Genomic DNA, 12,284 nt, shown 5'->3' on the forward strand with positions numbered 1-12,284 from the left:
CCAAGGGTCATAGACACTAGAGGTCTCCTCTAGAAAAAATAAAGGTGAGAAAGTTGCAAATTTAAATGAAAAATTCACAAGGCAATACAAAACATTGTTTCTTTGAACTTTAGTCCACATGTATCTTTATGAACATTTTGTATTGTTTGTCACAAACATTTCTGAGTGACAAGCCAGGTATTTCTGTGCTTTCTTAGAAGCCAGATCATGACTTTGTACTTCTGTGGATTGGCTTTGTCGGTCAGACTGGTTTCCCTGCTGTTAGAAATCACTATTTTATACCCTTACACTTAGAACACATTGCCCCTCCTATTTGAGATCAAGTCCCTTCAGACAAATGGCAAAAACAGCTTTGCAATTTTTCCCCACTAGTGTTCAGTTCCTAACATCTTTTAAGCACTCCTGTACTGGGAATAATAAGCAAATGATCACATATGTTGTGTCTTCATTCTAGAGGGTACTTTCATTGCTTCTCATGGATCTTCTGTTCCTCTAGCTAGATTGTTTATGAGCTCAATTTTGTATAAGGATCCTTTTGTTTTGCTGAGCCATTCCTTTACATCTAGCAGAGAATTTGGCATATGTTTGTTCAATGCAAATACTGAGACTTTTCATTTCTCTATTGTTTGAGAATCCTATAAACCTCCTTGTACAGGTTGTGAAGTTCACTACCAGGAACATTACAATTTCAGGGACATAATTGGCACGTGGAAAATTGGTTTCAATGTAAAAAATTGAACTAAAATTTACAAGATATTGCCTTATTTTTTGTGTATATAAAAAGAATTTTCTTGAAATAAATGTTGAAGGGGTGTCATGTAGAAGTGGTAAACATTTTGTGTATAGAGTCCAAAATGAGTATGAACACATTGTTGGGAATTAATGGGATGTATATTGTAGCTTAATAAGAAAGAATGTGTTATGTATGGTGGCTTAAACTTGTAGTCCAGCTACTTGGGAGGTGGAGATTTGGAGAATTGTGGTTTGAGGACAGCACAGGCAAAAATTTAGTGAGACCCCATCTCAACCAGTAAAAGCAGGGCAAGGTAGCATGCACCTGTCATTCCAGCTATGCAGGGAAGCACAAATAGCAGGATGTGGTCCAGACCAGCCTGGGCATAAAGGAAAATCCTATCCCAAAAATAATCAATGCAAGAAGACCTAAGCATGAATCAAGTGATAGAGCACCTGCCTAAGAAACAGGAGTCCCTGAGCTCAATTCCCAGGACTGCAAAGAAGAGGCAGAAGAAGGAAGAAGGTGGAGAAGGAGGAGGAGGAGAAGGAAGAAGAGCAGGAGATGAAGAAGAAGAAGAAACCATCTAAAATCTTTCTAACAATTAATTAGAAGTCCAGTGTGCTATCCATTGCACAACAGATCCACCTTCTAACAATTAATTAAAAATCTCTGCATATGTAGTAAGTAGATTCATAATGCAGTGAATTGAACACATTTAAGGAACATCAGAGAACTATGCTTTTCAGAGTCACTCTTATTGAAGTGTTATGAGTTTGGAGAGTAAACTTTTTTTTTTTTTTTGGCAGTATTGGAGTTTGGACTCAGGGCCTGACACTTGCTAGGCAGGTGTTTTTGCCATTAGAGCCACTCCGCCAGCCTGAAGTGTTACAAATTTAGATGTCACTAAGCCCATATATACTTACCAGCTCTATGACTGATGTTTCTTACCCACAAATACTTGTCATTTGCTTACGTGCTAAATCAGAAGTAAGCTTTTGGACTAGACAAAGATATCCAGTTACTTTTTATGACATTGAACCTTTATTAGCAATTACTTATTTTTGCCTCTATTTCCCACAGGTAAAGTGAAAAGTTACCATCAGTTTTTTTTGTAGGGTTGGAAATTTTCTAAGAGTATTTTCAGCTCTAGCTTTGACTAACTTCCATTAAAAAACATCTCAATAATCTTTCGTTCTGTTTTTATCAGCATGCTTAAAACAGAGACTGTGATAGAAAATGTTATGATAAATGCTGGTTGAATATGGGATTAAATGAACCTTGATTTGTTTTCCTGTGGTTGCCATATTTAAAATTACATTTAAAAAATGTGATTTCTCTCATATTTGCATAAAGACAAAGGCTGTCTACTTAACTTTCAAAGGTAAAAATCATAGTGCATATGTCAACTTATGAGTAATGTCTGCAACTACATTTTTTACTTTAAAAAAGGCTCCCCCCAATTATTAATTTGTTACTTTGCTGATTTTGAAGTTGTTACTTCTATTTAGGTTTATTTATAATTTTCTGACAGTCTCAAAATATTTATGTGTTACTGCAGTGTTCTTCTTCCAAACAGCTCTTTCTCTCTTTTGTTTCTAAATATTCTAAAACTCAGAATAGTTTAAAAAATAGATACAGACAGTAGTTACCTTAAATTATTAATTTAATAATCATTTTGAGTAAATTATTTTTTTCATTACTCAACAGGAAAAAATTTCTCTGAAATATACTGCATGATATGATTTAGGGGTTATTTCAATCTAAGAAGAAAAGATGGAGTATATTTGCATATGATTTATAGTAGCCTTTATGATAAATTCAACATAAGTTTTTCAATATCTAGACCAGCATTCATTGTAAGAAAATGAAAATTCGTACCGATTGTTTTTACTTGCTTTACTTTTGAGACTTTACTATTTATGAGTTTATTATCCTTTCACAAATGATGGGATTTGAGTATGTTTCTGAACTTCATTATTTTTATCTTTCAAACACAAATTATGAGCAGCTTTTTAATTAAAAATATTTATTATGATTTATGCATGAAGTATTAGGCCAATAATAGTCATGATCAACAGATGAATGAGACATTTACAATTAATGGGAACATATTAATTGAAGTAGGGTAGCGGTACAGCATATTTTTCTGGCTTATTTAATTAAAAATTTTTTCAAAGTTTTAAAATAATAACTGCATTACATTTAGTGTAGTAACATTAAGTTATAGCTAGCCAAGAAATATTGGAAAATCATGAGGCTCTTCAGATAACTATGACTTACTGTGTTACATGTTCAATGTTCACTGTATCAGCCAAGGTATGAGCAATGTGCCCAGAGTAAATTGGGAAGAGTAGTTCTATCATTGTTTGAAGAAGTCACAACAAGTTTCATGAGTCATAACATTTGAATAGTTTCTTAAGATAATAAAATTGGGCTAAGAATGTATCTCAGATATAGACACAGGCTCAGCATGCATGAGGCTCTGGGTTCTAGCCCCAGCACCTAAAAAAAAAAAAAAAAAAGAAGGTAATAGGGCTTAGCACGCAAGGAAGAGGAGAAAAGCATTCCTAGTAGTGGCACACAATGTATCAAATGTACCAAAGTAGACAAGAGGGAAAGCATTGATGAGAAGATATACAAGGTTTGAATGAAGAATGTGTGGAAAAGGAGAAGAGGCTTAGAAAGTATTTTTATTTTCAGGTGGATATATGTTCTCTATAAAGAAAGATAGAAGAAGTCAATTTTTCTTTCAACAGGTTACTCTACAGTGACATTCCTCATAAACTCATAGCTTTTGACTATGGGCACCGGGAAAGATCCTCTAATCTAGCCAGAGACCTCCAGGACAAGTGACATGTCACTACCTTGTAATAAATCCATCTGAGATCTGGAAAGCTAGTTGAATGTAGATGTCAATCATGTATTACATAAATTGCTGAAACTAAACACATCTCTCAGTGAGAAATAACCTGTTTTAAAAATTTGTTTTAGTTGGCCGGTCTTGCACTGGCACATTAATGGTTCTTTTGGAAGATTCTAATGATCACCCACCACAAATTGACAAAGAAGTGACAATTTGTCAGCATGAGAAGGATTATGCTGTTCTGGAACCTGTAGATCCAGATGGGCCTGATAATGGTCCACCTTTTCAATTCCTTCTGGATAATTCTGCCTCCAAAGTTTGGGCTTTAGAACCACAGGACGGTAAGTATTTATGTTGAATCTTATAAGCAATAAGGGTTCAGGATGGCTGGTGGTCTTGATATTTGCCTTAGTTTATCATAATAAATATGTATTCATTTTAGGATAATAATTTATTAAGCCTAAAAATGATAATACCTGGCTTTAAAATATATATTATGTTATGCTTAGACTCTTAATCTGGTTATGTTTTAAGAAAACATAAAAATCCATTTAAATGGTCATTTTAATAACATGTCAAATGTAGGTTAGTCTAAGGTGAGTATAAAGTAATATCAATTTTTTTCCTGGTTTTTTGAGAAGTCAAAATCATTTTTAAGGAAGAAAATGTTTCATTATTAGTTTTTTTATTCCAAATTAACTTTTACCTCCAAGAATATGAATTAGGAATAAAATTGCTATTGAAAGATCATATCAATACATATTCTGACATTTTCCCTTAGGTAAAAGTGCCATTCTTCGTCCACTGAAAAATATGAATTATAACTACTATTCTGTGCCTATCCAAATACAAGACAGACATGGTGTTTCTGCAAAACATGTGCTATCAGTGAGAATATGTGACTGCACAGTTCCATCTGAATGTAGAATGAGTGTGAGGGATGTGAAACCATCCAATGTGATACTTGGAAAATGGGCTATTCTTGCCATGGTGTTGGGTTCTGCGCTGTTACTATGTAAGTATCACTATCTAGAATGTGATAACTGATGTTTATGTGATCATCAGCTTTCCATTACTGCAATAAGTACCTTAGATAACAACTTACAAGAAGTACAGGTTTATTTTAGCTCAGTTTCAGAGGTTTTGGTCCAAGGTCAATTGGCTCTATTGCTTTCCAGCCTGTGGCAGGGAGCATGTGCTTCAACCAAGCTGCTCACCTCATGGCAAAACAGAAAGCAAAGAGAGAGACAGGAAGGGGCCAGGGTCCCAATATTCTGTTTAAGGACATGCCCTCCAATGACTGGACTTCCTCTCACTAGGCCCCACCTCTTAAAGGCTCTACCACCTGTCAATAGCACTATAAGATGGGGACTAAGACTTTCATACCTGGACCTTTGGGGAAAACTTATCCAAACCATGTCATTTTTGGGAAAAAAAAATACAGCATTTCTTCATATTAATGACACATACAAACTTTGATGTATGTGTTCTTTTAAAAATCCTGTGCTTATTTTATGACTTGGGATCTGAGTCCTGCAAGAAACATATCAACAACTGCAGATTAAAATTTTTAAGCTAACCACAGTGGGTCATGCATGTGATAGTAGCTACCTCAAGAGATAGAGAGGGTCATGGTTAAAGGTCAACCAAGACAAAATGTTAATGAGACTCCATCTTGACCAATAAAAGCTGAGTGTAGTGGTACATGTTTGTGATCCCAGCTTTGTGGAAAGTGTAAATAGGAGGATTGCTGTCTCTACTTAGAAAACAACTAAAACAAAAACAGCTGGGGATGTGGTTCAAGTATCGAGTGCCTGCATAGCATGTGGTGCCAAAAAAAAAAATTAAAGTAAGTTTCAGAGGTGTCAGGCTTAGCTCTTCAATAATTCCCTGTGAAATATGCAGTAAATTATTTTTTTTTCTTTGAACTCATTTCTCCACATTTAAAATGAAGAAGTTGGATAAAGTTATTAATATTCCCTCCCACATAAGATATTATAATTTTTCAAGTTTGTATAAAGAATACATAAATACAAAAAGAGTTAGTGGGAGCAGGGTAGTTACATTTGCTTTTTTGGGTTCCATATTAATTGGTTTTTTTTTTGTTGTTGTTTTTGTGGCACTGGGGTTTGAACCTGGCACCTCACACTTGCAAGACAGGCACTCTTACCACTTAAGCCACTCTCCCAGCCCCGTGTTCAATATTATTCATGAAGTGACTTAGAATACATCATGAGAAGGCTTCAGTGAGTGAAAAACAGTCATCTGATGAGACACTGAGGAAAAGTAATGCGGCCAAAGGAAACGAAAATTTTGACTTTGAAAAAAATGCTTTTTGGAAATGTGAAAGAAATAGAAGACTCTCTCAGGATTAAGTTCTTCCCTCTCAACTCTGAAGAACTGTTGTGATTGCAACTTTCCCCATAGTCTTTCCTAGGACCTAATTCATTTTGAGTTTCAGGTGAACCTGGATTTTTCTCTTAGCACTATATTAGTTGATACACACTTTCAAAAACAGACATTGACTTTTCATCATTGATTTCTTGTTTATGTTTATGCTTAATGCTCTTTGTTTTGTGTTTGTGTTTGTGTAATTTTAAATACTGACAAATTATCTCAAATTTTAGTCAGATGAAGTAACTGATTCAATGTAAAGAAAGTAAGAGATACATTTAAGTTTGGATCTGGGAAGAGAATTAATCTAAGACAGGAATGTTCTATACAGTAATGCATTTTAAAAATAGTCTGTCTTATGTTTTATGACCAGAAGTGATCTCAATTTATGGTTGATTTTTTTTGAAAAAAAGTTGTACAAAGAGATTTTAAGAAAAATCTTATTATCAAATTATTTAATATAGCCCAGAATGAAAAAGAATCTTCTTTAATCTTTTTTTGTGTGTTTTAGGTATTTTGTTTACATGTTTTTGTGTTACTGTTAAGAAAACAGTAAAGAAATGTTTCCCAGAGGATGTAGCCCAACAAAATTTAATTGTATCAAATACCGAAGGACCTGGAGAAGAAGTGATGGTAAATCAGATTTAACTTCCCTTGGACTTGTGTGGTGATTCAATGACAGTTTGATTATTACGCACTAGTAGCAATCATGATAACCTGAAATGCCAAGCAGAGTTCTGAGTGTTCTGCATATTTTAATTCAGTTAGACTTCATAATCTTACTATACTGGCTTCAAAGGGCTACCGTGGTAAATGCGGGAACAGAGTGACTTAACCAATAGAAATATTTTGTTTATTTTGGAGGCTAGAAGTCAGAGATCAAGTTGTTGGCAGGGCCATGTGCCCTCTGAAGGCACTAGGAAAGGATCTATTCCAGGCCTCTCTCCTACTTTCCTGAATTTCCTTGGCTTATGGCAGCATAAGTCTAATCTTCCTAGATGGCTGTATATCTATGTCCAAATTTCCCTTTTTTATAAGGATACTGGTCATATTAGATTAGGAACTCACCTAATGTGGTATGACTTCACTTTAACTGAAAGGATTACATCTATAATGACCCTATTTCCAAATAAGATCACTGTGTTAGTTACTTTTGTGTCACTATAATCAAAATACCTGACATAAACAACTGAAAGGAACAAAGATTTATTTTGGCTCACGGTTTCAGAGGGTTCAATCCATGATTGCTTGACAGATCACCATGGCAGCAAGAGCATATGTTGCAGGTTGTTCTTCATTTTCCTGGCAGACAGGAAACAGAGAGAGTGAGAGAAGGGTACTCCCAAGGACTCCACTCCCCCCAGTGACTTACTTTGTCTAGCTAGGTCTTAAATCCTAAAATTTCCACAATCTCCTAAAAAGTGTCACTAACTAGGGACCAAGCCATTCAACATGAGAGCCTGTGGGGAGCATTTCATTTTCAAACTATAGCAGTCACAGTCTGAGATATGGGATTAGGATCTTAACATATGAATTTTTAGGAGACACAGTTTTATCCATAACACCTGTGAGATGGCTACTATCATTTTTCTGATTTTACATCTGGGAACTAAGGCACGGCAGGTAAGTGATTTTTCTATGATGAGAAAGAAATGAAAGTAAAATGTTCTTTTCAATTTGATTCATTCATTTTATAACTCTAACTTTATTTTTAGGAAGCAAATATCAGGATCCCCACACAGACATCCAACATTTGTGACACAACCATGTCTGTTGGTACTCTTGGTGGCCAAGGAGTCAAAACACAGCAAAGTTTTGAAATGGTTAAAGGAGGCTACACTTTGGATTCCAACAAAGGAGGTGGCCACCACACCTTGGAGTCCAGCAAAGTAGCAGGACAGGGTGTAACAGACACTGGCAGATACATGTACTCAGACTGGCACAGTTTCACCCAACCTCGGCTTGGCGAAGTAAGTTCCAATGTCTTCACAGTCACATTACCTGAAAGTTAAACATTAATTAGAAATCAGGATTTCCCAAAAGTTTTACTCTACATACAACTGGAACACAGCACCCTTTTAATGTTGTGTTTTATTATAGATGTGGATGTCAGGTACAAACCCAAAGAAAAAAAATGAGCTTTTAAAATTCAGTTTTTAAAATATAATTTGCAGAACTTGATTTAGGAGTTCCTTATGTGGATGTTGATAGCTTCTTTCCTAAAAATGTCCAGAAAAACCATCTGGGGTGAAGTATTTGTGACAGAATAATGAACAGATCATAAATTGCAAGCATTTGTCCAGTATCCTTGAGTTCTCCATATAGTTATGAAGTCCTGGCTATTGAAATCAACCTGATAGATCGTTAAACTTTTGTTTCAGTTTTTATTTCAGTACTTTGGTTTTTTTGGGTAAGGGAGTTTCAGATTAGAGAGCATAGGTTGATATTACCCAGTTAAATATATTCCACTATTATTATAGTTGTATAATAGTGTATAATCATAGGAACCATAGCCTATATCAGCTTTCTCCATATATGTAAGGAAGCTACAGAGGTAAATTTCAATTACACACACCTTATGTTCAAATGGAAAATTATTAGTTGTGCAATGTATGTGTAGCCTGCATTCTCATAAATGTGTTCTCTAGGAACATTTATTTATTTGCTATATTTTAAAAATGAATATAATACAGACCAATCATGTGCATTTTTTATATGTAGGAATCCATTAGAGGACACACTCTGAGTAAAAATTAAACAGTAAAAGGTAAATCAAAGACATCATTTTTATGCTAATATGTTTAGGTGTTTTTTAAAAAAATAATAAAATGTGCTCTTTCTTGATACAGAGGGTATATCTGTGTGGGCAAGACGAGGAACATAAACATTCTGAAGACTACGTTCGTTCCTACAACTATGAAGGCAAAGGCTCTATGGCTGGCTCCGTTGGCTGCTGCAGTGATAGGCAAGAAGAAGAAGGGCTGGAGTTTCTAGATCATCTGGAACCCAAATTTAGGACACTGGCAAAGACATGTGTGAAGAAATAAATGTGCCTCTGAATAGCGTAACATTTGCAAATACATATATAGGAGTTTATTGAATGTAAAGTGATAGCAGTATCTGCTACTGGTTTTGATTTTTGGAGGTAAAGTCGTGTATAGCTAGGGGTACTATAAATATGAGGCTCCCCTAAATTCTCCTTATCTGAGAGAACTTCCACCGTCCAGGCATACGGTTTTCATCTTTTCTGTGCATGTGTATAGGGCCCTTTCAGGACAGCTGATGTGTAGTCTTGCACCTGAAAACTTTGGCTACTTTGTGTGCTATGGAAGTTTTCCTGGGAGAGGTTGGTGTTGTAGAGGATAATCAAAAATGAATTTTCATTTTGGATGTGCAAATTAAATATTTTCTTCAAAATCTTTGGGAGAATTAGGCTTCTAGAAATATTTTCTTTAGTGCCAGAGAATTGCTTTCTCTCTCTAGCTGAGTGGTTTAAGAAGGATTTCTAAGTATTCTGAGGTACAGTCTTTGGTTTGGTAAATGAGCTCAAGTCTCACCACACTTTTCATCCTCTGAGAGGTTGTGTCCCCCCCATGCCCCGCCACCAGCCACTCTCTTCTTTCAGGAGCTTTCAGCACTTAGTCCTGGAGTCTCTCTGCTCATGTGGCTGTTATAAGATTCCCAGGTCCTCTGTTGGAACCACATGGACCAGAACATGCTCACAGCAACATAAGCAGCAGAGATTTGCCAAGATTGTAGAAGATTCCATGAAAGAATTGCACCCTTGATGCCTGTGGGTTGACATGGACTTAAAAATATGCTTATTTGTCCAACCTGATGTACTGTTACCTTTAACAAATACAAATACAGTGACACAAACCCACTATCCTGGTTTTCACTCTTCATTTTAAGCATTTATATAACCAACCCTAGAGGCATTAGACTGCAACCCTGCTGTACAGAGGTTGGCCCTTTATGCCAAAAATTGAGTTAACATCCATATTGGAACTTGAGACTCAGCCTACATTGGTAATTTTGCTTTAAAAATAGGAAAATCAGAAATAATGCCCAGCATGTATGTATTAAAAATTTTAAATTGATTATAGCTGCAGTGACCAAACATTCATTGAATGATGGGTCAATTATCAAACATGAGTAAATAAATTATTTTGAAAGTATAACATTTTAATAAGACATCATGTTTTATTAGTATAGTAAGAAACTGTATATTTCAATAATTTTTTATTGGTCATTTGTGGCAAACTCTATGAATTTATAATTGTCAATTTACATCACATGGAAATTTTTCATCCACACTGTTCTCTTAAAATGTCCATTAACTAGTTATCTATTAAAAAAAATGAGTGGTTGTTTCTTCTGCATTTTGTGACTAGTCTTCTCATTCTTAGTTTCTAAGGAAAGGTGCTTCTTGTTATGAAATTGAATATTAAAACAAAAAAGATTGTTTTAATAAGATTATATTTTATAAAGTGTCCATGATGTATGATTTTTATGGCCATTGTAAGATAACTTTGGCAGGTAATGTGATTTCTATTGTGTGATGTGCAAGTTACTCTGACAATAATCTGAGTTTTGAAGTTTTAAATTATTACAAATTTAGAAATATATCAGAATATCATGTTATATTCATGAATATAGATATACTCTCTGAGCAATCAAAATTATTAGTTGAACATTAAGTTATATATATGGTCTTCATATTTCTCTATACTTGCTTACATATAGAAGAAAAAATTTATATCTAAGGAAAAAAGAACAATTAATATCCATAAGCAGAGTTTTCTAGTCATCAAATAATGTAAAGCATAGGAAGAATAATTAAAATGTGAGAAATGAATTTGTATGATACAGTTTGGACTGTTTAAAATATTTTCAAAGTATTATTAAAATGTGTCTCACAGAGAAACTATAACTGTTGTTTGATTTATTTAGGCAATTCAAAGTCATTGTCTGTTTACATCTCAAATTAAATATTAATTTCACCATTGATGAAATTTATGAAAGTCAGCCCAGCTGTTTACAAATTTATTTTGTAAATAAAATGTTTCATATGAGTTAATTGTCAGTATTAATAAGTTAATAGTTATGAATTATTTTCTATAGTTAAGTCTACAGTGAGGGAAATACACAATCCAATTTTCTTTGTCTTCATTCAGATTTTAAATATTTCACATGAAAAAGTTTCATGGGGACACTAGGAGAGATGAAAATTGATGTAATTTTTATTAGTGAGCCTCATTAAACACTTCCTAACCTTACTGAACTTTTAATTTCTTTCTGAGTTTATCCAAAGTATTTCATAAAACTTGATACGTCTGCATATGCTTACTTGTAGAAAATGTAAATTATTTGAACCATGTTACACGCTCAAAATAGATGTTCAGAGTTGAGAATTTTTATTATCCTTTTTTATAGTATGTCAGTTATAAAAGTTCTGCACTCCTTGAAAATCCTAACTGAAATTAGGACTATGTAAATAGTGTATATCACTGCATTTCTTCAGTCTCTTTATATACTTCTCTAGTGAATCTGAAGGAATGTTGTATTTGACCAGATACTTCCTTTGTCTTTCTACTTAGCTAGAGAAAGGGGGGTGGGAAAGGAAGCATAACAGAAAATAGAATTATTAAGGATGACTAATCCTGCTAAGTTTGTAGGCCAAAAAAAGTAAATGAACACATTAAAAAAGAAAACAGTTGCAATGGATATTATTTGTGTGAAAGATAAAAATCATCCTTCTATTACCTCAAATCCTTACTATCAACAATAAGACAATAACAATTTTCAACTGTATATATACATACTAACTTAAATGTACATGTTAGTCTAATGTATATATGCTAATTTAGCTGTGTATCATGCAATGAATGTGTGAAGTGCGTTCACAATATGCATTTTGTAAAGACAAATTACTTAAAATCTACACTTTTTAAGTAAGTTATTTGATTTATGGGACTAAAATACCCAAACCAACCTACAGAATTAGGAATTTATTCCCTAGTTTTGAAAAAAAAAAAAAAACTAAAACAGGTGTGGCTTTCCTCTTATCTACATTTTGTTTAATTTAGTTGTCAGTGTGCAACAATAAATACCTGTAACTGTGGAGTTTTATTTGCCCATATTTCAGAACTTTTAATTGATATAATGTCAAATGAATTATTTACTCTAAAAAGAAATTTCAAGGCTTCATTTGAGATATGTGAGTTTTATGTAGAATTCATACCTAAAATTTAGGCAGAGTATTTTCTACCTTGTAAAGTTCAAGAAAAA

At 34.0% G+C, this 12,284-nt stretch overlaps 1 protein-coding gene across 2 annotated transcripts in view; it reads left to right on the plus strand.

Moving 5' to 3' along the window:
- Dsc1 (desmocollin 1) overlaps positions 1 to 10,920 on the plus strand; it is a 30,671-nt gene extending 19,751 nt beyond the window's left edge. The window contains exons 12-17 of one of the 2 annotated variants that reach the window (XM_074070095.1): positions 3,728 to 3,940; positions 4,381 to 4,614; positions 6,505 to 6,626; positions 7,709 to 7,963; positions 8,715 to 8,760; positions 8,843 to 9,075. In XM_074070095.1, the coding sequence (XP_073926196.1) occupies positions 3,728 to 3,940; positions 4,381 to 4,614; positions 6,505 to 6,626; positions 7,709 to 7,963; positions 8,715 to 8,750 (860 nt within the window). In that variant the 3' untranslated portion in view covers positions 8,751 to 8,760; positions 8,843 to 9,075. Of the gene's footprint in view, positions 1 to 3,727; positions 3,941 to 4,380; positions 4,615 to 6,504; positions 6,627 to 7,708; positions 7,964 to 8,714; positions 8,761 to 8,842 lie in introns of both variants that reach the window. The other variant, XM_020153677.2, reaches the window with a different exon arrangement.
- Positions 10,921 to 12,284: the final 1,364 nt, after the last annotated feature.

The sequence above is a fragment of the Castor canadensis genome, chromosome 4, assembly GCF_047511655.1.
Source record: "Castor canadensis chromosome 4, mCasCan1.hap1v2, whole genome shotgun sequence".
In the NCBI taxonomy this organism is placed as follows: Eukaryota; Metazoa; Chordata; class Mammalia; order Rodentia; family Castoridae; genus Castor; species Castor canadensis.